Consider the following 27,535-nt stretch of genomic DNA (forward strand, 5'->3'; position numbering starts at 1 on the left):
CATCTGCCACAGAGAAGTTGGTCGGAATGAGATCATGTATGTTTTTTAATCATGTTGGTTACCTCACCATCTGCCACAGACCCAGTCTAACAGCTATGTCCCTTAGGACTTGACCAGCTTGGTCTGTACTGGTGCTATTGAACCATGCTTGGTGATGGACTTAATTCCCCTATCCTGTATACATTCTGTACCCTTGCCACCTACAGTGCTTCTTCTGGTATTGAGGAGCATACCAGGAGCTACACTAGGTTTACCTGAAAATGAGGTGCCAACCTGCTGAAGCTACCACACAGAATTATACACATTGCTAAATAAGGAAGTAGTATACCACAGACAGTAACAAGTATAGCCACATCCAATTTGTCTGACCTCTCCCAGTGCCCTTGCCAAAACGTTTACTTAAAACAATATAGTTAAAGCAAATTTTCTGTTTATAATCTCATTGCTGTTCATTGAACTTCATGTTGCACAAATTCCATCAATCCTATACTGCAGCAGTGACTGCATTTCAAGAGCAATCAATTGGCTACAAAGCACTTTGAAACATTCTTTACTACCTCTGTGTCATGCTTAGTAATTAATCTCCTAATTACTGGTCTTTACAGGACCTCAGTTCAATTTCTTCCATATCATCAGTTACAACATGAATCCTGATTTCTGACTCTTCTCTTTCCCTCTCCAAAGTTTATCAGATCATTACATATGAAAGGTGGGTGGACTGGTGACTGATTTAGCTCATTGTGAATTATATCCCAGATCTCAATTTGGTTCAACTGCATACTCCAGCGGAGGCCTAACAATGATAAAATTCTAGCCTGGTCACTTTGCTCTTTTGTATTTTTCATCCAATTGAAAACATAAATAACCCATATATGTTTTAATCATATTACTAACTTACTATGCCACCTTTCAAGATTTATGTACATGGGTAGTAAGATCTCTCTACTTATCTACATGTTTCAAAATTGCACCATTTGGCCTTTCCAAATTAAAAGTTCTAATGTGCAGTACTTCACATTGCTCGGTATTGAACACCACCTGTCATTCTTCAGCCAATTTCATCATCCTCTGCCATTCTGAAGCCTGAATCAGTCCCCATCATGATTTATTACTTGTTTCAGGTGATCTTCATATTTTATAATGCTGCTCTCAACACCCAAATTCAGGTTGTTTATAAAAGTTGGAAAGAGCAATGGGTCTAAGACTGACCATTGAGAAACATGTGTGCAAACCACTTCACAGTCTGAGAAACATCTATTTAACACCATTGTTTACTTCCTGCAACTGACCCAGTTTCATATTCATAGCATCACTTTCCCCTTAATTCCATAGGCTTCCATCTTCTTAAATAATCCTCCTGTCTGGCACTTTGTTGCATACCTCCTGCAAGTCCATATGTACATCTATTGCACTAGTGTCACCACTCTCCCTGCTACTTCATTAAAGAATACAGGCAAGCTAGTCAGAAACAATTTGTCTTTAACAATCCTTGCTGACTCTCATTTATTAATCTGATTTCCAAATGTAAGTTTATTTTGTCACTGATAATGGTTTTTAATAACCTCTGCAACACCAATGTTCGGCTGGCTGACCTGTAGTTTCCTGGTTTATTCTTTCCTCCTTTCTTCAATGATGATATAATTTTTGCAACCCTACAGTCCTCTGATACTGCTCCAGTATTCAATTAGGATAGAAAAATAGTGACCAATGCGCCTGCTATTTCCACATTTGCTTCTATCACATGCTAATTCCAAATCACCTATTATATCCATCTAGCTGAAGTTGTTAGCCGTTCCACTTTCAAATTATTTTTCTTATTTTTAAATCTCCCACAGTTGCAATCTTTTCCAGTACTATATTTGTGCAGCTGCCTTTCCTTTGCTTCAACTTTGGAATCATCCCTTCAGCGACCTGAGTTTTATTTTAATCTCAATTCCTTTCCAATGTCTCTCTGTTCCTCTACCTCATTATTTAACAATCTGCTATCACCAGGTTTGTGGTCAGCCCTTCTCATCCCTCCCTTACTAACTCAGCTTCCGTTCTCTATTTGAAGTGCCTTGGAAGTATGTTTTTACATTAAAGGTTCTTTGCAAATGAAAATCTTAAAATGAAGCTCAAAGCTTAAATTGCATCATGAAGTTCTGTATGGTCTCTTTGGAAACCAATGGTGAAAAACCATCTTGAGAATGTCGTGCATTTATTCACCATATCAACATATGTATTAGGTTGGTAAGATTATATCAAAACTTACAAGCCTGTAAAAGGGCTGCTAAATTCTGTATTCAATCATCTAAATGTATTGTCAGTTTGATTCTCCAACCCATTTATATACAACGTATACATTCCTGTACAATCTACTATTGATGTTGACTTGATTAAATTGATGCTTCAAACAAGTTTTCAGGAATGTAACTTGTAACAATTTTATTACTTTTGTGGTTTTTCAATGTGGTATTTGAAGTGGGAAATATCATTCTGTTTTATTGATAAATTTCTGTACACACAATCAGCTTTTACACTTGTCAAGATATGTAGACTTTTCAACTTCAAAATAAGTTAATTGCACAGATTGTAATACTAAACAGAGATTGCTTTATGGGGGTTAGCCTCACCCATTGGCATTTATGTTTTACCCAGACGATAACTCATCTTCCTTGGTAGAAATTGCCAACATTTCTCTTTTTTTCCCCCACCAGGTACAGAAATGTTATTTTAAATTCACTGACAAATTGAAGATGCCATGCCAACCAGGATAATGGTTCAATTTCTCCACCTTGAGGTTCAGCATCTATTGGGTTTCATAGGACTAATGGCCACTAAGATGTAGAAAATACCCGGATTCTCTGAGGATATCGGAGTCCTGTCTGATTTATGAGATGACACAGCCGCCCTTCTCCTTGAAGGGGTTCTTGTCCTCAGGGATTCCTTTTACCAATGGATCTTCTGCAGACTGTGATTCAATGTAATCCTTCAGTTCCTCAGCACTTTTAGACACCTGAAATAATTCAATGGCAAATTATAATTGGTAAACGATAAATGGGGTGATTGTCGAATTTAAACACAGTCACATTAGTTTACACGCATGGAGCCGTATCCTGTTATTGAGAATGCTGCTCACAGCCAGGCATGCAACATTGGCCATACTTGGTCTGTTCTCACCCATCAATCCAAGGGTAGAAGGATATAACTGCCAATTGACTCACTATATATTCCAATATATTCTATTTAAAATTTCCAATATCCAAAATTTACATGTACTGCAAATTAGGAAGAACAATATTTACTCTGACCGAACATGTTTCTGGCCATCTGAGACTTCATGAAGCTGTTTGTGGCGTAAATATTGCTATTTAATCTTTATTACTGCCAAAAGTAGGCAATGAAGTTACTGTGAAAACCCCCTAATCGCCACACTCTGTCACCTTTCAGGTACACAGAGGGAGAATTCAGAATGTCCAATTCACCTAACAGCATGTCTTTCATGAATTGTGGGAGGAAACCCACTCAGACACACTACAACCAGCATAGTTTCAAGTCTTCAGTATTCAATCACCTGTGGCAATGCTAACTTTTATAACATGCTCATTGTTAGCATATTCAGTTCTGCCATTACTTATTTTATTACATATTCCATCAGATCCTATTATATCACTTATTACTGTAAATTTGCAGTAATCTGCTGGATTGGATATAATTGAAGATATTTTGTACATTATGGATCCTTCCTGGAGTCTTCAATATGAAGAATAACCCCAATGTTAATGAGGAACAGCGATATCATTGTGCTCTGACCAGTCATAACGGAAGTGTCATTCCACACAAGGTCGGAGGTATGGATAATGCCTGATGAGTTAGGAGACAGCAACGGGCAGTTTTGTCTTGACGTTTGTTCCCACAATTTGGCACTCGGCGTTAACATCAGCTAAATCCAAAGCCATGAAAGATTTTAAATAGGCTATAGATTGTATTTTCTTTCAATTTTAACCCATTCACATTTTTGATTTTATTCAGAGTTCATTAATGCTGATAAGTAAGGTGCTGCTCCGCTTGTGTTTGATTACATGAAATGGACGTTAATACCAATTTGGCAATGGTTAAAAGAGTAATTACAGACCCACAAAGCAGCAACTGAAAAATGCAAGTTTCCTGTTAGTGTTCAGAAATCATATAATAGGAGTTCTTACCAGCATCCTCTCTAACGGTAATTCTTTACGAAGTTGGTCTACCTCCATTTTCAATCGGTCCTTATCTGTTAACTCGTCCATCCCGGGCTGTTACAGTTGTCTTAAAAACAAACAGATTTTCGTTCATAATATTGTCAACACATTATAAAGCACTGATGGTACCTCCTGCTGCAATGCAAACCACTGACTGGTGTAATGAGCCCCAAGTGTTGGAAACCATCAGCTCACCTTCTCCCGGAGTAAATTCAACTTCTGCACTGCACTGCACTGGCGAGGATCTCCGGCCACAACTCACGTTAACTTGCCCAGTCCACTTCCACCGCCAGTGATCCCACAACCTTCTCGAAGGCCCTTTAAAGCAAGGCCCTTAATATCTTAATCTTCTAATGTGATTAAATCAAACGCTTGAACAGATTTAATCATTAAGTGGAAGGGAAAGAAAACCCTTGCCAAACATATTCTAAAATTGCATACGCAACTTCCAAAGGAAACAGTTTTTAAAAAAAGCATATCCTTCCTTTGGTTCGTCAGCCTTCCTGTAAACATACTTTTTGTTTATTTTAAAATTACATTTATTAATAAAGTGGATCATACTGACGTCAGTAGCGGTAAGCTGCAAAGGTCTGTTATCAGAGTATTTATCGCCTCTTATACATCTGCTGGAGCAGGTCACCTGTTCCACGTGGTCCCTTACAACAATCACTTACAATAATTCTCATTGCTTTCTCACACACTGCACTGAAATCTATCTTTAAAATATTTCCTGCCATATACATATTCAAATTGATAATACTCGTTCTTGGTTTAACACAAAATGACCTAATTGGTCGATTAAAAATGGTTAATTTTTCAAAAATAAATCTGTCCTTCATTGGACAAAGCCTCTCTTTCTATCGAACATTAAAGATGCAGTGTCATTCTGTGACAACAACGTGATCTAATGGCTATGTCGGCAACATGGAGGCCAATCGCCCTGGCACCCGTGCTTGCTGCCAGGGGTACACCCATAGGGGCCACATTGCCCTTGAGTTCTCCGCCTGATGTCCCACAGGCAGGTGGCGGCTGGATGGGTGGCGGGTATGGCGGAGAGCAGGGTGTGGGGGTGGGGCTTGGTGGGGGGGGGGGGGGTGGGTTGGGGGCACCCATACAGCCGGTGTCACTCTCTAGAACCAGGGACGAAGGTGGGTGGTCAGTGGGGTGCGCAGCAAGATGGCTGCCTTGCAGGCCGCGGCAATAGTGGTCCATGCCTGGACATCGCTCTGCTCCCGTGGGGTGTTACCGTAGCCTTTGGTCTATTCTCCCATCACCCATACCGCCCCCGGCCCTGGCAGGGCACCCACCACTCCAGCCAGCCCTGCCACTCTCCGGCCCGGCAGCCCACAGTTGCGCCTCTCTGTGTCCAACCTCCTCTCTCTCCCTCATCAGCCATAACACTGGTTTGATGACTTTTAAATGCACAAGTGAACTGCGCCATTGGGAATTTGGCCAATTGGAGGCGGAGAATTGTGGAGACCCCAGAGAATACCTAGTGAGGTCCGCTAATGACATGCAGACGGTGTTTACTGTGAGAAGAGATGGCTTCTGTCAGCTCAATATTTAATTAGAATATCTCTATCACATGACTCTGGCTGGAAAGCCTGAGAGGTTTAACCTTTGCCATAAAGGCTCTCTAATCATACTTTGAGAAGTGGGAATTAAAGTCTGCTTCACCTTAAGCATACTGAAGTATGGTAACACATATTACAATCCCTTCCACATGCTTTAAGACCAAATATTACCCCAATATATTTACTCCTTCAAGGTGTTATTCATGAAATGTATCCACATTTGTCTTTTGCTTTTGAGATACAGTATTCACCACTCCTCACCTCCCCCGCAATATACATGTTGATCGAGGATAAACACATCTTTTACTTTCAAATTCTTTGTAATAATGTTTCTATAATAAATGATGTGGAATCCTGTGGGTTGCTGGAAGTAGACATGCTTTAATTTTCCATTAATTGCTGAATTGTTTGAGGCTATGGTCAGACAGACAATGTTTCATGGCAAAATTCTTTGCTTGATTTTTTTCTAACAAGTATAAATGAACATTAATTGTGATATTTTAACCTACATGTCCCCATTTAGAGTTTTAGAAAACATCGCTGATTATGCAGAATCAATATTATTTTTACAAAATGATTTATGAAAGAATGATGGGACTTGACTGCCCATCATCCCACACACTGCTGTTTCAATGTCAACTCTCTGCGCAGAACAAGCAACAGCAGCAGGAAATATGACCTCTTCAATATCTTATTGATACAGAGAGATAATGTCAATCCAACTTATCCTGTTTACTAGCAAGAACGTGGAAAACTGGTAAAAGGGAGAAAACACAAATTCAAAATGTCGAAACATTTAGCTGATATCATAAGGACATTCAAATTGGAACAGGAGTAGGTCATACAGCGGACAAGCCTGCTCTGTCATTAAATAAGATCTCACTCTGATAATCCGTTTTATTCTGATAATCCAACCCCCTTTGTAATAAAGGCCAACGTACAGTTTGCCTTCGTAATTGCTGGCTGTCTCTGCATGTTAACTTTTTGTGTTTCATGAAGGATGGTGACAATGTTCAGTAGGTCCTTACCATTTAAAAATATTCTGATTTTCTATCCTCCCAACCAAAGTGAAAAGTCCCACATTTCTGCAAATGATACTTCCCATTTACCCACTTCTTACAGATTGCTAACCTCACTGTATTCCTTTGTTGGCTCTTTATGTCCTCCTCACAGATTACTTACCTACTTATCTTTGTATCGTCTGAAAACCTGGGGTGGAATTATTCCAGAATTGCACTAAAGGCAGGAGCGGGTATGAAAAAAGGCATTTTTTCTGCCAGGCACAATGGTGGGTCATGGCATACCATTGTCTGTTTCTCACCTCATTAATTATTCATACACAGAAAATACGCTGGATCAGGGCAGGCAGACTCATAGTCCGGCGCCAGGTCATGACCTCAGCACTTAGAACATAGAACATTACATAGAACATTACAGCGCAGTACACGCCCTTCGGCCCTCGATGTTGCGCCGACCTGTGAAACCATCTGAAGCCTATCTGACCTACACTATTCCATTTTCATCCATATGTCTATCCAGTGACTCACTTCACTCCAGGCACCATATTTTAATATCATACACTCGCACCTATCTCAATCTATGCAGCCAGGACCGCTGCACAACATAGAGACGGCCCCCAAAGCCAAAAGGATAGCTCCCAAGTCTAGTCATGTCTCACTCGAGAGCCTGCTGGATGTCATGAAGGCCTGCATCGATGTTCTTTACCCTCACTGTGGCCGTAGGAAGTCCAGCAAATCCAACTTTGGGGACAGTGTTTGCGGTGGTCAGTGTTAATACAGCCCAGCAAAGGCCAGCTATCTAGGGCAGAAAGAGATTAAATGATGTAATCTATTGCACCAGGGTAAGTTAACCACCCCATCACTCTTAAATCACACACTCACACGCCCATTCTGCATCCACAGGAATCTCACTCACTGTCAGTTCAATGGACATCACCACTCATTCTCTCACACATCCTTACATCTCCATCTGGCCTCACCTTCTCTGGACATCACCTCGTCATGTCGTCCATGGCTCCACTCAATACACTTACACACACTGGCAGCCATCTCACCTGCGTTGCTCACATTCTCCATCTGTCTTTATGCAGGACTGACATGCACACAATGAAAGGGAGATGTCCCAGACCAGGGGTGGAGTGCCAGACATTGAGGTCTTCACTCCCTTCAAAATTCATGCCATTGAGCTTGCCAGAGTGGATGTGGTCATTCCTCCGGCGACAGTAACATCATTGGTAAACATCCACATGAGGAACCTGCACCAGATCATCCCCTTGTCTACACTACTGTGAGTACACTCTCCTGTTTTTACTTTACTGCCATGCACTAATTATCGTTACTTTCTATCATAGACATCTCTGCCAAGTGCCCATAGCCCTCAGCCAGCTAGGCTCAGCTCCTACCAAGAGGGTATCTCAGATGAGGAATTGGAATTAAGCCGTTTTGAAGACTGTTTACTCCACCTTCCACCAGTGCAGAGACATCCACCTTGGTGGGGCCGATTTCTAGAACAGTCTCAAGATGAGCACAGAATACATTCTGATCCACAGCAGATGGAGGCATCAGGGAGTAGCAGGAAATGACTTGGAGACAAGTGCATGGACTCGGGGTGTCCAATTTGGGAGCAGGGTGACCTGGCTAACTCCCCAATTGCTGTTGTCCAATTATTTAAGCCCACTCCCTAGTTGCAATTTGCAGGCTCCTAACTGTGAGACTGCTGACTACTGACAGTATTCTGCATATGCTGTGGTCATGTGGACCTCCACCCAGCCTGTCACTCACAAAACCTTCATACCCCAACAGTATCATAGAGGGGATGGGCGTTGCCATGCACAATCACTGGTCCACCAGGTTCACTCGTTAGTTCACTCCTCAGAAGCACAGCCCTACAGCTGAGGAAGCAGCGGATTAACAGAGTTCACCCCATACAAAGGACAATACACCATTGTTACTGGCACCCTCCCTGATTTTTCGTAGTTCATCCTGAAAAACAGCCTGATACTTCAGGATTATTTCATGCAGGTCCCCTTCCTTAATCTTGAAAATTTCCAACCGTTGAGGTTAACTTCTTGGAGTCAGTCACGGCCCATTAAACTTGGTCCTTGGTCAAACCCCACGATTAATGGAAGTTGGGTAAATCGCTGCCCATAGCTCACAGGTATTTCAGTCCTCCCTACTATCTTAATAGCAGTCCCTGTATAGGTAGTCAATCGGCCAATGTGTTTTGTAACCTCAGAGGCTGAACCCTTTCTCGATGATATCTGTAGTTCTGCTCCCCTACTATGGTGGTAGTATTAGTGTCTACTTCCATTCTTAGTGATCTACCATTGACGAGTAACACCACTGTAATTGCATTCCAATCACTCACAGAAAAATCTTCAACATTATGTACTGGTACTGAGCTGTTCACTGTATTGCTACTAGGCACATTGTACTTACTCCTGCTTCTGTGCCTCAATGGCCTTTGGGAGGCATGCAAAGTATTCTGCTTCTTTGAATCTGAAAATCTCCATGGAATTATCTGCCCCACACGTGTAACTTTCTGTACTGATCCAAGGATGTTGATTCATTCTCCTGAATCTTCTAACTCTACCAGCTTCTGTATTTGTTTCTCAGTTTAAACTGGTGGCTTTGATTTTGGCAGCACTGCCACCTGCAGCTTCCTGCCCTAATTGGTGGATTGTGTCATTCTGCGTGCTCTGAAGTTTCTGGGCGCCCTTTGCGACGCTCTCCATTGCTAATGCTATTTCCAGCGCTTTTGAAAATAATGATTCCAGTTTCTTCCAGCAACTCCTGGTATGGCCCCATCATTAACTCCATAAAATAATTAATCCTCCCCGTATCATTTAGTGCCATCCCAAAGTTACAGTGTTCTGCAAGTTTATTAAGTCTTGCTATGTAGGTTGCAATTGTCTACCCAGAACTCTCTCCATGGAATTGAATTTGAATCATTGCAAAATTATGGAGGGCTTTGGGTGGTAGTACTTTTCACTAAGTTCACGATCTCTATAAAGAAGTTTGCATCAGGCACATTTGGGGATGTCAGGCTATGAATCAAATAATACTTTTGGGTCTCACACTCGCTTCACAATATCGCTGTCCTCTTTCCCTCCTCCTCAATTCCATTTGCTCTGAAAAAAATCTCTAATCGCTCAACATACAGCAGCCAATCTTCAACTGAGGCATTGAAGGGATTGACACTACTGAAGACAAGCATGTCTGTCTGAAGGTATGCCTGGGCACCACGGTGGCACAGTGGTTAGCATTGCTGCCTCATTGCACCAGGGACCAAGATCAATTCTGACCTTGAGTGACTGTGTGTGTGGAGTTTGTACATTCTCCCATGTCAGTGTGGATTCCCTCCAGGTTCCCCAGTTTCCTCCCACAGTCCAAAGATGTGCAGGTTAGGGCCATGCTAAATTGCCCCTTAGTGCCAAGGATGTGCAGGTTAGGTGATGGGGGTACGGAGAAAGGGAGTCGGCCTGATAGAGTGCTCCTTCAAGGGATCGATGCAGACTCGATGGGCTGAATGGCGTCCTTCTGCACTTGGAGATTCTATTATTCCATCTTACATTTTGCAAGCATGACTTTGACTGAACCAGGTTCTGAGCTGATGATCTTGTAAGCATAACCTGGCTCCAACAACAAACATTTATTTACACAACATGCTATGTCCAGAAACTAAAAGAGAAAATGCTGGAAAATCTCAGCAGGTCTGGAAGCATCGGTAGGGAGAGCAAAAAGTCATCTGGACTCAGAACGTTAGCTCTTGTCAAAGGGTCATCTAGACTCGAAACATTAGCTCTTTTCTCTGTCTACAGATGCTGCCAGACAAGCATAGACTTTCCAGCATTTCCTCTTTTGGTTTCAGATTCCAGCATCTGGAGTAATTTGCTTTAAGAACATAAGAACTAGGAGCAGGAGTAGGCCATCTGGCCCCTCGAGCCTGCTCTGCCATTCAATGAGATCATGGTTGATCATTTTTGGACTCAGCTCCACTTTCCATCCCGAACATCATACCCCTTAATCCCTTTATTCTTCAAAAAACTATCTATCTTTATCTTCAAAACATTTAATGAAGGAGCCTCAACTGCTTCACTGGGCAAGGAATTCCATAGATTCACAACCCTTTGGGTGAAGACGTTCCTCCTAAACTCAGTCCTAAATCTACTTCCCATTATTTTGAGGCTATACCCCCTAGTTCTGCTTTCACCCGCCAGTGGAAACAGTCCCAGTCTACTCAACCTCTCCTCGTAATCCAACCCCTTCAGCTCTGGGATTAACCTAGTGAATCTCCTCTGCACACCCTCCAGCGCCAGTACGTCCTTTCTCAGGTAAGGAGACCAAAACTCAATACAATACTCCAGGTGTGGCCTCACTAACACCTTATACAATTGCAGCATAACCTCCCTAGTCTTAAGCTCCATGGGCGGGATTCTCCTGTACCCAGCGGGGCGGGGGGTCCCGGCGGGATGGAGTGGCGTGAACCACTCCGGCGTCGGTCCGCCCCAAAGGTCCTCTGCACCGTCAGGGGCTAGGCCCGCCCCGGAGTGGTTTGCGCCCTGTCGGCCGGCGAGATAGGGGCTTGGCGTCACGCCAACCGGCGTCATCCCTGCGCATGCGCGGGAGGGTTCGTCACCGCATCGGCTATCGCGGAGGACCACAACGGCTGATGCGGAGAAATAGAGTGCCCCCACGGCACAGGCCTGCCCTCGGATCGGTGGGTCCCGACAGTGGGACAGGCCACCGTGGGGCCAGATGCCCTCGTGACCCCCCCAGGAACCCCGGAGCGTGCCCGCGCTCCCAGGTCCTGCCCGTAAGGGACCTACTCTGATTTATGCCGGCGGGACCGGCTACTGACGGGTGAGACTTCAGCCCATCGCGGGCCGGAGAATTCAGCTGGCCCGCCGCCCATTGTGTCGCGCCGGACCCCGCCATTCTCCGAGATGAGTGGCGCGACTCATGTCGGCCCTGTTATTGGGGGGCGGGAGAATTATGAGGATGGCGGGGGAGGGATTCACACCTACCCCCGGCGATTCTCCCACCCGGCGGGGAGATTGGAGAATCCTGCCCCACCCCTCTAGCAATGAAAGACAAAATTCCATTTGCCTTCTTAATCACCTGTCGCACTTGTAAACCAACTTTTTGCGACTCATGCACTAGCACACCCAGGTCTCTCTGCACAGCGGCATGTTTTAATATTGTATAGAACATAGAAAAGTACAGCACAGAACAGGCCCTTTGACCCTCGAATGTTGTGCCGAGCATTGTCCGAAACCCAAGATCAAGCTATCCCACTCCCTGTCATTCTGGTGTGATCCATGTGCCTATCCAATAACCGCTTGAAAGTTCCTAAAGTGTCCGACTCCACTATCACAGCAGGCAGTCCATTCCACACCCTAACCGTTCTCTGAGTAAAGAACCTACCTCGGACATCCCTCCTGTATCTCCCACCCCGAACCTTATAGTTATGCCCCCTTCTAACAGCCACATCCACCTTCCCTGGATATTGGTGCCCCTCTGGTTCAGGTGCAAACCGTCCTCTCTGCACAGGTCCCACCTTCCCCAGAATGTGCTCCAATTATCCACATAACTGAAGCCCTCCCTCCTACACTATCCTTGCAGCCACGTGTTCATCTGCACCCTCTCCCTGTTCCTCACCTCACTAGCACATGGCACCAGCAACAAACCAGAGATGACAACATGGTTTGTCCCGGTTCTCAGCTTCCACCCCAGCTCCCTAAATTCCTGTTTTAAACCTTGTCCTTTTTCTTACCTATGTCGTTGGTACCGATGTGTACCACGACTTTTGACTGTTCCCCCTCTCCTTTAAGGATTGCGAAAACACGGTCCGAGATGTCACGGACCCTGGCACCCGGGAGGCAACATACCATCCGTGAGTCTCTTTCGTTGCCACAGAACCGTCTATCTGTCCATCTAACTATCGAGTCCCCAATAACTATTGCTCTCCTGCTCTCCCTCCTTCCCTTCTGAGCCACAGGGACGGACTCAGTGCTGGAGATCCGTTCACCATGGCTTACCCCTGGTAGGTCGTCCCCCTCAACAGTATCCAAAGCGGTATACTTGTTACTGAGGGAACAACCACAGAGGATCCCTGTACTGACTGCTTCCTCCCAGCCCCTCTCACCATCCAGATATACCACATTCATTAGCTCCCCGTTATCTACCGCACTGGTAATGCCCTCAAAAAATTCCACTAAATTAGTTTGGCACAACCTTCTCTTTATGAACCCATGCTGTGTCTGCCCAATGGGACAATTTCCATCCAGATGCCTCGCTATTTCTTCCTTGTTGATAGATTCCAGCATCTTCCCTACTACCGAAGTTAAGCTCACTGGCCTATAATTACCTGCTTTCTGCCTACCTCCTTTTTTAAACAGTGGTGTCTCGTTTGCTAATTTCCAATCCGCCGGGACCACCCCAGAGTCTAGTGTATTTGGTAAATTATCACTAGTGCATTTGCATTTCCCCCAATCCCAGTTGCAACTTTCCCGATAAACAAAAACCCAAAATACTGCAGGTGCTGGAAATCTGAAACAAAAATCGAAATAGTTGGAGATACTGAGCAGGTCAGGTAGCATCTGTCGAGAGAGCACAAGCCAGTCAATGATTCTGACATGTGACCCTCCATCAGAACCCAATCATCAGATAATTTGTCTTCTCTTTATAGATGCTGTCTGACTTGTCTCCACCATTTTTGTTTTTGTGGTTTATTGCAAATTTCAATGGTTTCTGCACACTCCTCTGTGAAATGCTCAAAGTTATTGCACATACCCAGGAAACTCCTTTTTAAATTCATGTTGATTGGTATCTCCAAATGCAGCATAACCTGAACATGACTGTCACGTGACAAAATTCCACCCAACGTCCTTCATTTGAGCACAGTGCCACCCTCCTTTCATCATGACTCCCTTTAAAGTAACAGATCTTCGTCAACTCAATATGTGTTTCAGTTTTACACACTGACCTGACCAGGTTTAAAACAATGGACATCAAGCAGAAAATAAGTGATGGTTGTGAATGTTGTGATAGACTAAGCAGTCTTGCATGGTGAATTCCTCCTTATTACTGTCCGCTAAAACCTTCTTCCCTGATCATTAATCTGCCAGAGAGACACCTATTTAAATACATCCCAAATGTTTGTGTTTGAACTGAATGACTTGGATCTTTCTAGGATACCTCGTTGAAATCTGTAGCATGTTGAATCTGTTGAATGTTTAAAAGTCAATTCCACGTTAAAAAAGCCCGAACTCAGGATTATTGGATATGAGGACTGTACAAAGCACTGCCTCATATATCTTTTCCTTGACATTTTGTTTCCTTTTCAGCAGGTGACAGGAAAACAATGAAAATCAAGGAAGTCCCTGCTGCACCAGAGAAAATGATTGTTAAAATACAATCAAAGAAAACAGTTTTTAAAAAATCCAGAGATGAAAAAGTCAGTGTTTATTATTCTCAGCAAAAAAAAAAGATCTTGAGTTCGTCCATTTTTAATCTTGATTAAAAATCTCAACAGAGATGAACATTTTCTCTATATTTTTCGAGCATGAAAAGAGGAAATTTAATGGACATCTACACCTCCCAAAGTATCAGGAGTGTAGAGACCTTTTCAGATTTTGTTTCTGTTACATTTATATTGTTGCCACTAATTTCAGTTCACAGAAAATGTTGTAAAAGACAGTAAATGAAAGAAAGTTTGTGAATGATATGGTTTGTGGGCCAGCTGTTCATTTCTCAGTCCATTCTTTTTTATTACATTTATGCTCCATTGGAACCTGTTTAAGTGGAAAACTTGGATCAATTTAAAATGGAGGAGTTCACAATGAGGAGCTCTTTAGCTAAGATTTTTCTGCAAGGTGTGTGCACCAGTTTTGCTTACATGATCATTTACTCCTTGCCTTCTCTGAAATTACTTATTTCAGTTTATATAAATGTAAAACTCCTGAATTATTGGGCTAAATTCTCCACCTCGCGCCACCGGTAGGGAATTACCAATGAGGCGGATAATCCAGCGGTTGTGAAGAAAACGGGATCGGCACAGGGCATCGACTCGTTTCAAATGCATCGTCCCCCTGCTGTCATCGGGATTGAGGATTGCATCCCGCACCGACAGGAGGATGCAAATGGGTCAATGAGACACTTAATGGGCCGGGCACTGTGGTGATCTTTGTGAGGGGTTTCCAGGATGGAAGACGCAGTGATCACAAAGATACTCAGAGCTCATTTGAAGAACGAAACTAATTAATTAATTAATTAATGAAATGAAAATTGCTTATTGTCACAGGAAGTTACTGTGAAAAGCCCCGAGGGTTTTATTAACACTATTAAATTTCAGTTTGACACTTATTCTGAATAGCAAACATACACATCAGAATTAAACTACACTCACGAACACTATCTCTATCTACTAACTCTGCAAAACTAACTCTGCAATATTATGAATCTTATCGTTGTCAGCTCCAGGTCGAGTCTCCTCCCCAAGCCCAGGGGCCAGTGCAATTTATAGTACTGTCCCTTAGCTCCCTCTAGTGGCTAAACTCAACATAACATTAACTCTTCACATGCTGTACATTTGTATAATGGCATGGGCACCGTATTCTCCGGGCCCTCGCGATTCTCTGGCCCTCTGGGCCGGGAATCACATTGGCGAGAATTACTGCAGGTCCTCACAGACTTGCATGGTGGAACTTTCAGTGGTCAAAGGGCGTAACTCTTTAAGGGAGTTGCCCCAAAGTCCATCTGAGGGCCGCCCGCCGCCCCTATACAAGACCTGCCCACCCCATCCCACCAGAACCCCCCCCCCCCCCACCACCACCCCACCAGAAACCTCCTAAATAAGGAAATCCCACCCAGACATCCCCTAAATAGAGATACCTCCAGAGACCCCCTAAATGAGAATACCCCCCCAGAGATCCCTAAATAAGGAAGTCCCGATAGAGACCCCCGCAACAAAGAGACCCCTACAGATCTCCTAAGTATGGATACTCTCCACATACACCCCTGGAAAAGAGACCCCTGTCAGGAAGCCCTCCAGAAGATAGACTCTTGTCAGGAACCCTCCCCTAGAAGACAGACACCTGTCAGGAATCCCCCCAGAAGAGAGGCCCCTGTCTGGAAGCGAGAGATCATTCCAGAAAGAGGCAATAAAAAGAAATCACTGCCTTAACCCTCACCTGAGCAATACATGTGCTGGCTCAGACACAGGAAGCAGCAACTGCTAATTCCTGGAAAGGCAAAACCAGTCAACTGGGTTTAAATCTCCTCAGATCTTTGATCTACAAGCCAATCATTTCTCTTTGATATTGATTTTACTAGGCTGTGATTGGCATTGGAAATGGACCAGCACTGGGCGCCGATCCCATTTTCTTTGCCCGACGCTGGACTATCTGCTGCATCGGAACTCCACTACTGGCAGCGGAGAATTCAGCCCATGGCCAGTCCCCGCAAAAGGATTTGGGACCCAGCCAAGTATGATCACATAGTTAGCAATGATTGCAAAAATGCTTATAACAGAAGTGACTGGCACCAGCCCCTCAGCCAGAGGAAGGAACCTGAAGATGAATAATAATATGATGGAAGAATGGATTAGTACTTATATTTATAACCAAGAGTTATTGCAATGCATGGTTTGGCTTTACAGTCTTAATCCCCATTTAATTAATAACTGCTTGATCAACAGCATGAACAAGTGCAGCACAGCTACAATTGCACTGTAACTCTTGGCTTAGCTCAGATGGCAAGGTACACAGAACAATACCAGTGTGCACTTATATACTGCCTTTAATGCAGCAGAATGTCTGGAAATGCTTCACAAGGGAGGAGTTGGATCAGAGCAGGCAACAGAAGAAAGATTAGAGAATATTGCCCGAACACACGCCGGACCTTCGGCACTGGCTGGAGCTGCAGGAACCACTGCTGCGGCAACCTAGTCCCTGAAAAAGTTGAGAATTCCTCACTTTCGGGGGCTGTTGACACCAAAGTGATTGGCGCCGGTTTTCCCGCCCGCGTGGGGACACAGCCCCAATATTGCAGAATCCCGCACCAGATGCGGCGGGATGGAGAAACCTGCCCAATGTGTGAGAGGACCTTCACAAATTAAAGTTTTGGCAAAGCAGAGGTTTAGAAAATCAGTGCGAATGTGGCTAATGTGTATTTAAAATATATATATATATGGGGTATGGTTCGAGGAGTGTAGTCTGAAATGCAATGTATGTCAGGTGAAGGTTTGGAAGACTAAAAGGTCAGAATTTGATCTCTGATTAAGGAATTATTATAACAGAGTTTCTATTCACTTCATGAACATGGTGAAATTCTTCACAATAATTAAAAGGTTGCCATTCATTACTTTTATTCTTATGTTTTGGTATTCAGCATTTATAATTCTGTGAAAGCTAACTTCAAAGCTTGCACCCCTAATCCAATGGAATAGCCCGGGGGTTATCGGGCACCCCAAGGGAGGAGGGGGTGATTGGGCCTGTGCCGGTGACTCTTGCAGGAGAGGTGCGTGAACACTGCACACCTCAAACTCCTTCCTCCTGTCCTTGGTGGGACGCAGGCAGAACAGGGCAGCGCCAAGCCACCTGGGACACCCAAGCAGCAGCCGGGCCCACTCAGGCCCGGTAGCCCAGAAGACGACTGCCAATGGGGACCCAGTTCGCAGGATGAGAATCTCAGCAGACTGCCTCCACTGAGGGAGAGTGAGGGGGTTTGGGGGTGGGATGCGGTGTCCATGTCCTTGACCAGTTCCACCCTGCCACCGCCATCCGCCCCCCCTGCTGAAAGGACCCCGTGGTGTAAACATACAGGGCGGCTGTCACCTTGATGTCCTCCGGGAGCAGGTGTCCACCTCCATACCCCTGCGGCGCAAGTTATGCCACCATCTGGCAGATATATCGCACTGTCTCTCTGCTCAGCTGGAGTATTCAACGGCAAGATGGCTGCCTTACAGACCGCGGTAATAGCGTTCTGTGACTGGATACCACCCTAGTCCCGTAGGGGGTCACCCCGTCCACTTCAGTCTGTTCCCGCATCACACCCCCATCCCCTGGCACTGGCAGTGCCCCCCTCCCCACCCCAGCCAAGGCCAGTGTCCAGCCTGGCAGCCCATGGTCACGCCTCTCCATGTCCGACCTCCTCGCGCTCTCCTTCATCAGCAATGACCCCGGTTTCATAATCTTTAAAATCACAAGATCCGTCTGGATCTTGGCCGATTGGAGGAGGAGAATAACACACTAATGATAAGCAAACGGTGCTTACTGTACATGTGTTCAGGAACAATTGACTCTGTCAAGGTAATGGAAAATTGCGATTTGGCGTCAAATTGGCGCCTGCCACGATTTTGGCATCGGAACTGATTCTCCACCCAATCGTGTTTCGCGATTTCGGTGTCAGCCAATGGAGAACCCAGCCCAAAACCTTTAACATATTTTGAATAATTGTAAAAACAATCAGGCAAATGAAAAAATGCAAGTTAACCAACATTTGCTGCAACAGTCTCAGCTGCTCTAGACATGCAAGTGTAAAATGACTGGTTAATTGGTTAAAATTCTTCAGCATCAGGTCACAGAGAAGTATTGAAAGTCATGATGATAATTGCCGGGTTATCTGCACTTGAACTGTCAGAACTCACAACCAAACCACAACTCGACAGAGGATTAACCGTTGTATTGTTTTATTAAATAGTTTTTTTAATTTGTGAAACTGGTGAGGGAACTACATCTGATATATCACTATATTCTGCATTCCCATTATATGCAACTTCAGGAAACACATATATCAATCAGAAGACAAAGTCATTACCAGCTATTAGTTAACAAACAAATTCTTATCATGCTAAGTTGAAAGGGGGTAATTTCAATGATGGATTGTCTGATTCTTATACCATCAATTCACTGTGAGACCGTGAGAACGAGTGAACATTAGGCTTTATTATCCATGAACTCGCCTGCCAGAGTCGGCTGTATAAATGAGTGGCACCCACAGGTGGCCAGTCTATATAAGGTCCTGGTGAGGGCGGAGCCAGAGGCGGAGCCCACCGGGGTTCCAGTACAGTACCTGGAAGTAGCCCGTATCATCACTTCCAGGTCATAGGTCACATCATTATACAACAGCTCATGCATTAAGTGAATATATTTACCACACTGATTGAAAGAAAATTGTTGCAGGTTTATGAAACTTTTAATATGCCTGATGCACTATAAATTACAACGAGTCGAGAGTAGAGAGTAATCGAGGCTTTATTACACATAGATGTGGGGCCTCCTACAGCTGCTGCCGAAATGGCTGTAGTTCGGAGAGCCCACACATTTATACTCCGCCTACTGGGCGGAGCCAGCAGGCAGGGATATACCCTCGTATCTCGAGTACTCGTCGACCACATTGAGAAAATACGAGTTGCGGAAGGTGGAGGGGAGGGGCCGTTTGAAGCCCACGCTGAGGCGCTCAAAGGGGCGGGATACCTTCACCAGGATCACATGGTCTGGCCGGTAGAAGTACTGTTTACACTCGCGCAGTCCTGGCAGTCTCTGTTGATAGCCCTGACTTCCTCAATGGAGTACGGCAGATTGCGGACCTTTATGAAGTGATAAAACCGGGTGACCCCTGGGTGACAGAGCTCGTTATGCAGGATGCGGAGTCGGTCTACTTGTGCGCTGGCACATGTACCTCGGGATAGGGCATCGGGAGGTTCGTTGAGCTTACCGGTGCGATACAAAATCTCGTAATTGTAGGTGGAGTGCTCGATCCTCCACCTCAAGATTTTATAGTTTTTGATCTTACCCCGCTGTGCATTGTTAAACATGAAGGCAACCGACTGTTGGTCAGTGAGGAGAGTGAATCTCCTGCCGGCCAGGTAATGCCTCCAATGTCGCACAGCTTCTACGATGGCCTGGGTCTCCTTTTCGACGGAGGAGTGCCGAATTTCGGAGACATGGAGGATGCGGGAAAAGAATGCCACGGGCCTGCCTGCCTGGTTGAGGGTGGTGGCCAGAGCGACGTCTGATGCATCGCTCTCGACTTGAAAGGGGAGCACCACGTCGTCTAGGCCCAGCAGCGCTGCCTGCTGCCTGTCTGGCCCACCCCAGCCCCTTTGAGTGCCTCAGCATGACCTCCCCTCCACTTCCTCAACATCATTGATGAGTACTCGGGATTCCCCTTCGCCATCCCCTGCTCTGACATGACCTCTGCCTCCATCATCAAGGCCCTGCACTGTCTTTTCTCCCTGTTCGGGTTCCCCGCCTACATCCACAGTGATCGGGTATCCGATCCGCGTGCATCGCGGCCTTGGTGATGTCTGCCTTGATAAGGTTGAAGGCCTGGTGAGCCTCGGCCGTCAGTGGGAAAGTGGTGGATTGAATGAGTGGGCGGGCCTTGTCCGCATAGTTTCGGACCCACTGGGCGCAGTACGAAAAGAACCCCAGGCATCGTTTAAGGGCCTTGGGGCAGTGGGGGAGGGGGAGTTCCATGAGGGGGTGCATGCGATCGGGTTCGGGCCCTAGAACTCCGTTCTGGACCACATAACTGAGGATGGCTAATCGGTCCGTGCTGAACACACACTTCTCCTTGTTGGAGGTTAGGTTAAGGAGTTTGGCGGTGTGAAGAAATTTGGAAAGGTTAGCGTCGTGGTCCTGCTGGTCGTGGCCACAGATGGTGACGTTGTCCAGGTATGGGAAAGTGGCCCGCAGTCTGTACTGGTCAACCATTCAGTCCATCTCCATTGGAAGGCCGAGACCCCGTTAGTGAAGACGAAGGGAACCCTAAGGAAATGGTAACGGTGGCCGTCTGCTTCAAACGCAGTGTATGGGCGGTCCGCCTTACGGATGGGGAGCTGGTGGTAGACACATTTCAGGTCTACTGTCGAGAAGACCCGGTACTGTGCAATCTGATTGACCATATTAGATATGTGAGGGAGGGGGTACGCGTCGAGCTGCGTGTACCGATTGATAGTCTGACTGTAGTCAACGACCATCCTGTTTTTCTCCCCAGTTTTTACCACTGCCACTTGGGCTCTCCAGGGGCTTTGCTGGCCTTGATAATACTTTCCCATAGCAGCCGCTGGACCTCAGACCTGATGAAGGTCCTGTCCTGGGCACTGCACCGTCTGCTCCTGGCGGCGACGGGTTTGCAATCCGGGGTGAGGTTTGCAAACAGGGAAGGTTGGTCGACCTTAAGGGTCGTGAGGCCGCATACAGTAAGGGGTAGTAGGGGCCCGCCAAATTTCAAGGTTAGGCTCTGGAGGTTGCACTGGAAGTCCAGGCCGAGTAGCAAGGCAGCGCAGTGGTTTGGGAGGACGTAGAGGCGGATGCCGCTGAACTCTACACCCTGGATGGTGAGGGTGGAAGTGCAGTACCCCCGGAACGCCACGGAGTGGGATCCGGAGGCCAGGGTGTAGACCTGGCTGGTTGGTGGGGTGGACCGTGAGGGAGCAGCACCTTACCCTATCGGGGTGGATAAAGCTCTCAGTGCTACCAGAGTCCAGAAGGCAGGAAATCTTGTGCCCATCGATCTTCACCGTTGTCGACACGGTCGCGAAGTTGTGCGGGCGTATCTGGTTGATCGTAACGGAGGCCAGGCGTGGTTGGTCGACGGCGGTTGCAGGCGATGAGCGGCCCGATGAGGTGTCCGACGAGCAGGGATCCTGAGGCGCGGAAGATGGAGGCGCCCACGGGCCACACGTGTCCTGGGGCGGGCAGGGTGGTGGCGCCTATGGGCCGCACGTGTCATGAGGCGGGTAAGATGGCAGAGCCCACGGGCCACACGTGTGAGGCGAGCAAGATGGCAAGGAAGATGGCAGCGCCCATGGGCCGCACGTGTTGTGAGGGGAGCAATATGGCGGCACCCACGGGCTGCATGTGGTCTGCGGAGAGGGTGCTTTGGCTGTTCGCAGAAATAGCACTTGGGTCGCCCGTGTTGTTTGGTTGCCGCACAGCGTAGGCCTGGGGTTGGCTGGGGGTGGTCGCTGACGGGGGTGCACGGTAGGGCGTTCGCTGGCGGGGTCCACGATGTCCAGGAGAGATGGTCCGCGCGGTTGGGGGCAGACGCTTGAATATTGCGTGAGGCGACCGTGAGCGAGAGCGCTAGTTTCTTGGTCGCCGCGAGGTCGAGGGTAGCCCCTTCTAATAGTCGCTGGCGGATGTAGGCCGACTCTATGCCTGTAACGAACGCGTCTCTAAGTAGCAAGTCCGAATGTTCAGAGGCCGAGACAGCCAGTCTCTCACTAGGATTTGGAGGGCACGCCAGAAATCCTCCACAAACTCACCGGGGAGTTGATGCCATGTGGAGAGGAGGTGTCTGGCGTAGATCTTGTTGGTCTGCTGCGTGTAGTTTTCCTTCAGTTGTGCCATGGCCTCAGCGTATGTCGCCACGTCCCGGATGAGGGGGAAGATATCCGAGCTCAGCGGCGTGTAGAGAATCTGGAGCTTCTGTGCCTCTGAGGGTGGTTCACTCGCAGATCCGATGTATGCCTCAAAGCAAGCTCGCCAATGTGCAAAGGCCGACTTGGTGTTGTTTGCTTGAGGGTGCAGCTGCAGGCAATCAGGTTTGATGCGGAGATCCAGGGCGCGATTCTCCCATATGGGGAGAAATCGTAAGGCTGGCGTCAAATCTGGGCGGGTTTGACGCCAGCCCCCCCCTTCCCGACCGGGAACCGATTCTGGTCCCCGGTCGGGGCTAGCATCCCGACGCCGTAAGCTCCGGCATCGCGAATTTTGTTAAGCCCGCTTGCCGGAGTTAGCGCCGGCTGACGCGTCATATGACGTCAGCCGCGCATGCGCGGATTGGAAGACTCCAACCCGCGCATACGCGGATGACGTCATCGCGCATTTGCGCGAAACCCGCGCATGCGCGGGCCGGGATTCCCCTCAGCCGCCCCGCGAAGTGATACAGCGGGGCGGTGGAGGGACAAAGAGTGCGCGGGCATCGGGCCCGCTGCCCGCGATCGGTGCCCACCGATCGCGGGCCCATGGCACCCTTGACACGGCCGTGGTACTGCCATGCCAATCGGTGCCATGGTTTTAAAGATCGAGAGTTTACGGCCGTTTTTACGAACGGCCAGACCAGGTGTGTTTGCCGTTCGTAAAAACAGCCGTAAAGGGCTGGGAACTCGGCCCATCGATCAGCTGAGAATCGCTGCCGGCCGTAAAAAAACGGCGGCAGCGATTCGTATCGGGAGTCGGGCGTGGGGGGGGGGGGAGAATAGAGGGAGGGCGTCGGAACAGCGTGGCCGTAAAATTTTACGAGCCACGCTATTCTCCGCACCGTCGGGAGTGCGGAGAATCGCGCCCCTAACGTTTTAAAATCTCTGCGTAATAAATTGATGCACTATCAATTACGATGAGACGTGAGTAGAGAATAATCGAGACTTTATTACATAGAGATGTGGCGCCTCCCACAGCTGCTGCCGAAATGGCTGCAGTTCGGAGAGCCCACACATTTATACTCCGCCTACTGGGCAGAGCCAGCAGGCAGGGATCTACCCCCGTACCTGTAGTACAGAGGCCTTACCGTATTACACCTCATATGCAGTGCAGTATGTACTACAACAGTGGTGACTACCACATTGCCAAGATGATAGTCAGTCAATTGTACAATGCAAATTCTGTTCTGTTCTCTTACATCAGTGACTTTTATTTGAAAAAAAATGCAAATAGCAGTCTGTTCACAGGAAGATAAACCAAGATCAGAAATCCAGGTTGCATGGACTGAATTCAGGTGGATTTTCTTTTGGCGGGAATTCCCATTGTGGATTCCTACTGCCTTGGGACACCGGTTTTAGTGTGTGCACCTTGAATAAATGCATTTATTCACGTACAAAATAAAAATAGAAAATTTCAGAAAAACTCAATAGACTTCCCAGCATCCATAGAGAGAGGAAAACAAAGTTTACATTACAGGTCAATGAAGTCCTGACAAATTTGACATCACTTTAACCGAGTTCCTCCCTCTGCAGTTGCTGCATTTATTTATATTTTTGTGTTTGTTGCTGTGTATTTATGAATTAAAGAATAATTAAGGGCTGATTATGCAACTGGACATTCCAAGCGAGGAGCATCATTGAGAGGGAGCAGAGGTCACGATTTCATGGGTCATCAGCTTAAAAACTTTCGGCTGTTTTACCCATAATTCCCTGATTAGGCCTCTTGAATGAACTCTAATCTTCACCGGAAATTACCAATTGTGGAGTAACTCCTTCAATTTGTCTGAAGTATGATTTCAAAGGAATTAATGGATTAAAGCAAAAAACCTTTTCATTTCCATAGTTTTAGCAATTTCAGATGAGGTCACCTGGAAAATTTGCCTTAAATTCCTCAGTAGTTGCATGAGAAGACCAAAACTACTCAAAGCTTTCTCATGTTTCTTCTGAAGTGTTCTTTGAAGGCATGTCTTAAACATACAAATTAGGATCAGGAGTAAGCTTTTCTCTCCTTCCAGTCTGCTTCACAATTCAATAAGGTCATGGCTGATCTGATTACAACCTCAGCCCCACATTCCTGCTTACCACCGATAACCTTTTCCCATTTTCATCTTTTTTCTGAAACATTACGTGCTGGATTCTCCGTTTATGAGACTAAGAGTTGACACCGGGGCAGGATTCATGGACTTTCACAACAGCAGTTCTGGCGCCGCACCTGGATCGATTTAGCTCTTGCTAAGGAGCTAGCACCGGCGCCACGTGGAACATAATCGATTCCAATGAGAAACGGTGCGGGATTCGTCGGTTTCACTATTGACACTTAGGAGGCTGAGAAGCTGCAGCTGCATATACACACTGCACTCCTCACACACACCATCCCAGCCAACAAGCTGACACTGGTAATGCTGGAGTGTGCCCATACAGCTGATGGGCTGGCTTGGGCCAGAGGGCACCTATGAGGGTGGCCTGGGGGGGACAGCTATATGACCCTTGGCACTAAGTTCAAAGTGGGCTGTTGGGAGTGTACACAGCTGTATGGCTGCCTTTTCGGCTGCGGCAATGGTGTTTACCTTGCCCGTCCACCCTGACCCCTCAACCTACCTCCTAGCCATCATCTGCTACTCCCCCTTGCTTTGGCAGAAGCCCCTCGGCCAGCGGCACAACTGACTTCAAACTATGGCAATGTTGGACACTTTCTGTACCCTCTCTCTCTCCCTCAGCAGCCATGATACCAGTGTCACGATTTAATTTTTTTTAAAATTCAGGCATTTATATGAACAATAAATACAAACCAACACAAGAGCGAGAACAAACAGCAACTTCATAATAAATTAATAACTGTATGGGAACGGGTGGAGGCGGCCTCATGTAAGGGCACAAGTTTGGGGGCATTGTTAACGGCACCTCTGCCGTTCTCACCGGCTCGGTACTCCGCAAGCCCGGTAGCAGTGGCACCCCGGAGGGTGTAGGGGCAGTGGAGGCAGCACTTGGGGTTAGAGGGGGTATCAGTGTGGGCACCGAGATGTTATAACCACCGATTTGTTCTGGGGCGGGGGGCTGGACGGGGGTTTCGGAGGTGGCAGCGGGCAGGGATCGAGGGATTTGGGGATCTCTTTGATGAGAGTTTGCTGAGCCTGGAAGAGCTGGAGGTGGAGGAGGAGTTGCCAGAGGGGAATGGGTTCCGGTATCTGCAAGGTGAGGGATTTTGTGCGGAGGCAGGTTTCGACCTTCCCGCACCTGTGCACTGGGGACTGCAGGATAAGGTGGTTTTTAGAATGGGATATGGGAGTAGGAGAGGAGAAGGTCTGAGACATCTATAAGGAGCTGATGGAGTAGGAGAGAGCCTGATAGGGGAGGTGAAGAGAAAGTGGGAAGAAGAGCTGGGTGGGGAGTTGGATGTTGGGTTATGGGAGGAGGCCCTGAGGAGAGTTAATGCATCCTTGTCGTGTGTCAGGCTCAGCCTGACACAGTTTAACGTGGTCCACAGGGCACACGTGACTGTGTCTCGCATGAGCAGATTCTTTGAGGTGGACGATAGGTGTGGGCACTGTGCGAGGTGTCCTGCAAATCATGTTCATATGCTTTAGGCATGTCCGAGGCTGAGGGGTTTCTGGCAGGGGTTTGCTGATGTCATATCAGATGTCTTAAAAATGAGGGTGGTTCCGAGTCCAGAGGTGGCGATCTTCAGTGTGTCGGAAGACTCGGGAGCCCAGGGTTTGAGAGAGGCCGACGTCCTAGCCTTGTCCTCCCTGCTTGCCCGGAGATTGCTCTAACTAGGATGGAGGGACCCGGAGCCCCCGAAGTCGGGGGTGTGGGTTATCAACATGCCCGGGTTCTGAGACAGGAATAAATTAAATTCACCTTGAGGGATTCGTTGCAGCGGTTTGCTCGGAGGTGGCAGCCGTTCATCGACTTCTTTGAGAAAAATTAAGCTGTTAGCAGAGGAGGAAGGGGGTGGTGTGGGGGTGAAGTGGCAGGGGAAAGGGGTTGAAAAGGGGAGGAATGGAAGAGATGAGTAAGGATAGGAGAACCAACGGAGGGGTAAGGTGGCATTGTTTGTGTAAGCCATGTTGGCTGGGGTCTGTGGCCGGGGGTTTGTTGGTTATATTATTGTGTTTTTGTTTTTGTTGAAATTTTAATGTTTAAAATTGTTAAAATTATAAATGCCTCAATAAAATATTTTATTAAAAAAAATAACCCAAACCCCAAACCCTTGCCATTCCCCTCCTCTCGCCCTGCCTTCCTCATTTTAGGCCCTTTATCAACCCCTCCCCCCCCCCTCCCCTCCCCTTGCTGATGCCTCAATCTTCAATTCTCCTTGAAGATGTCGATGAACAGCTTCCATCTCTGGGTGAACCCATCAACCGACGCTCTTAAGACAAACTCGATTTTCTCCAACTTAAAGAACTCCGCCACGTCACTCACCCACACACCAGGTTTCGGTGGCTCCGAGCCACCCCACGCCAGCAAAATCCATCTCTGGGCTACCAGGGAGGCAAAGGCCAAGACATTGCCCTCTCTCACCCCTTGGACTCCCGCGTCTTCTGATGCTCCAAATATCACCACTTCTGGACTTGGAACCACCTTCACCATCAACACCTCGCACATTATGTCCGCGAACCCCTGCCAGAACCCCTTCACTTTTGGACATACCCAAAACATGTGAACATGGTTCGCGGGCCTCCCCGCCACACACACCTGTCCTCTACTCCCTCAAAGAACTTGCCCATCCTGGCCACTGTCATGTGCGTCCTATGGAATACCTCAAACTGGACAAGGCTGAGCCTCGCACACGAGGATGCATTCACCCTCCTCAGAGCCTCCTGCCACAACGCGGCCTCCATTTTCCCCCACAGTTCCACCTCCTATTTCCATTTGACTTCCCCTATCGGGGCTCCCTTCCAGTCCATTAGCTCCTTGTAGATCTTGGCCACCTTGCCCTCACCCACTGCTTCCCGGTCAAACTCCTCCAGAATTCTCCTAATGCCCCCAATACCTCGGTGTGGGTCTGAGATATAAAGCAGCAGGTCGACCCTGTGCTCACGCTTCTCCCCACCATCCCTCCCCCCGCGGACAATCCCTTTCCAGCTCCTTGATGCTCGAAGCTCTATTATCGAGGCAAATTTCCCCTTTGTGTCTAAAGGTTATAGGTGGAGTTACGTGGATAAGGGCGAGGGAGTTGTCATCTCTCTGTTGGAGGATCGGTGCAGATTTGATGGGCCAAATGGCTTCCTTCTGCACTGTAGGGATACTCTTTGCATATAATTATCAAAACAACACATTAGTTGTTTCCAC

At 47.1% G+C, this 27,535-nt stretch overlaps 1 protein-coding gene and 1 long non-coding RNA gene across 2 annotated transcripts; one reads left to right on the forward strand and one right to left on the reverse strand.

Annotated features, from left to right (window-relative positions):
- Positions 1–2,409: 2,409 nt before the first annotated feature.
- Positions 2,410–4,655, reverse strand: gngt1 (guanine nucleotide binding protein (G protein), gamma transducing activity polypeptide 1). The gene is made up of 3 exons (XM_038797566.1): positions 4,413–4,655; positions 4,185–4,284; positions 2,410–2,995 (listed from the first exon to the last, which is right to left on the reverse strand). Exons 2-3 carry the CDS (start codon positions 4,263–4,265, stop codon positions 2,870–2,872), a joined length of 207 nt encoding a protein of 68 aa, XP_038653494.1. The 5' UTR covers positions 4,266–4,284; positions 4,413–4,655; the 3' UTR covers positions 2,410–2,869.
- A 2,074-nt stretch (positions 4,656–6,729) lies between these two features.
- LOC119966222 lies at positions 6,730–14,510 on the forward strand. The gene is made up of 3 exons (XR_005460700.1): positions 6,730–6,807; positions 7,902–8,098; positions 14,160–14,510. It is a non-coding gene; the product is annotated as an uncharacterized LOC119966222 (long non-coding RNA).
- The last annotated feature ends 13,025 nt before the right edge of the window (positions 14,511–27,535 follow it).

The sequence above is a fragment of the Scyliorhinus canicula genome, chromosome 5 (genome assembly GCF_902713615.1).
Source record: "Scyliorhinus canicula chromosome 5, sScyCan1.1, whole genome shotgun sequence".
NCBI lineage: Eukaryota > Metazoa > Chordata > Chondrichthyes > Carcharhiniformes > Scyliorhinidae > Scyliorhinus > Scyliorhinus canicula.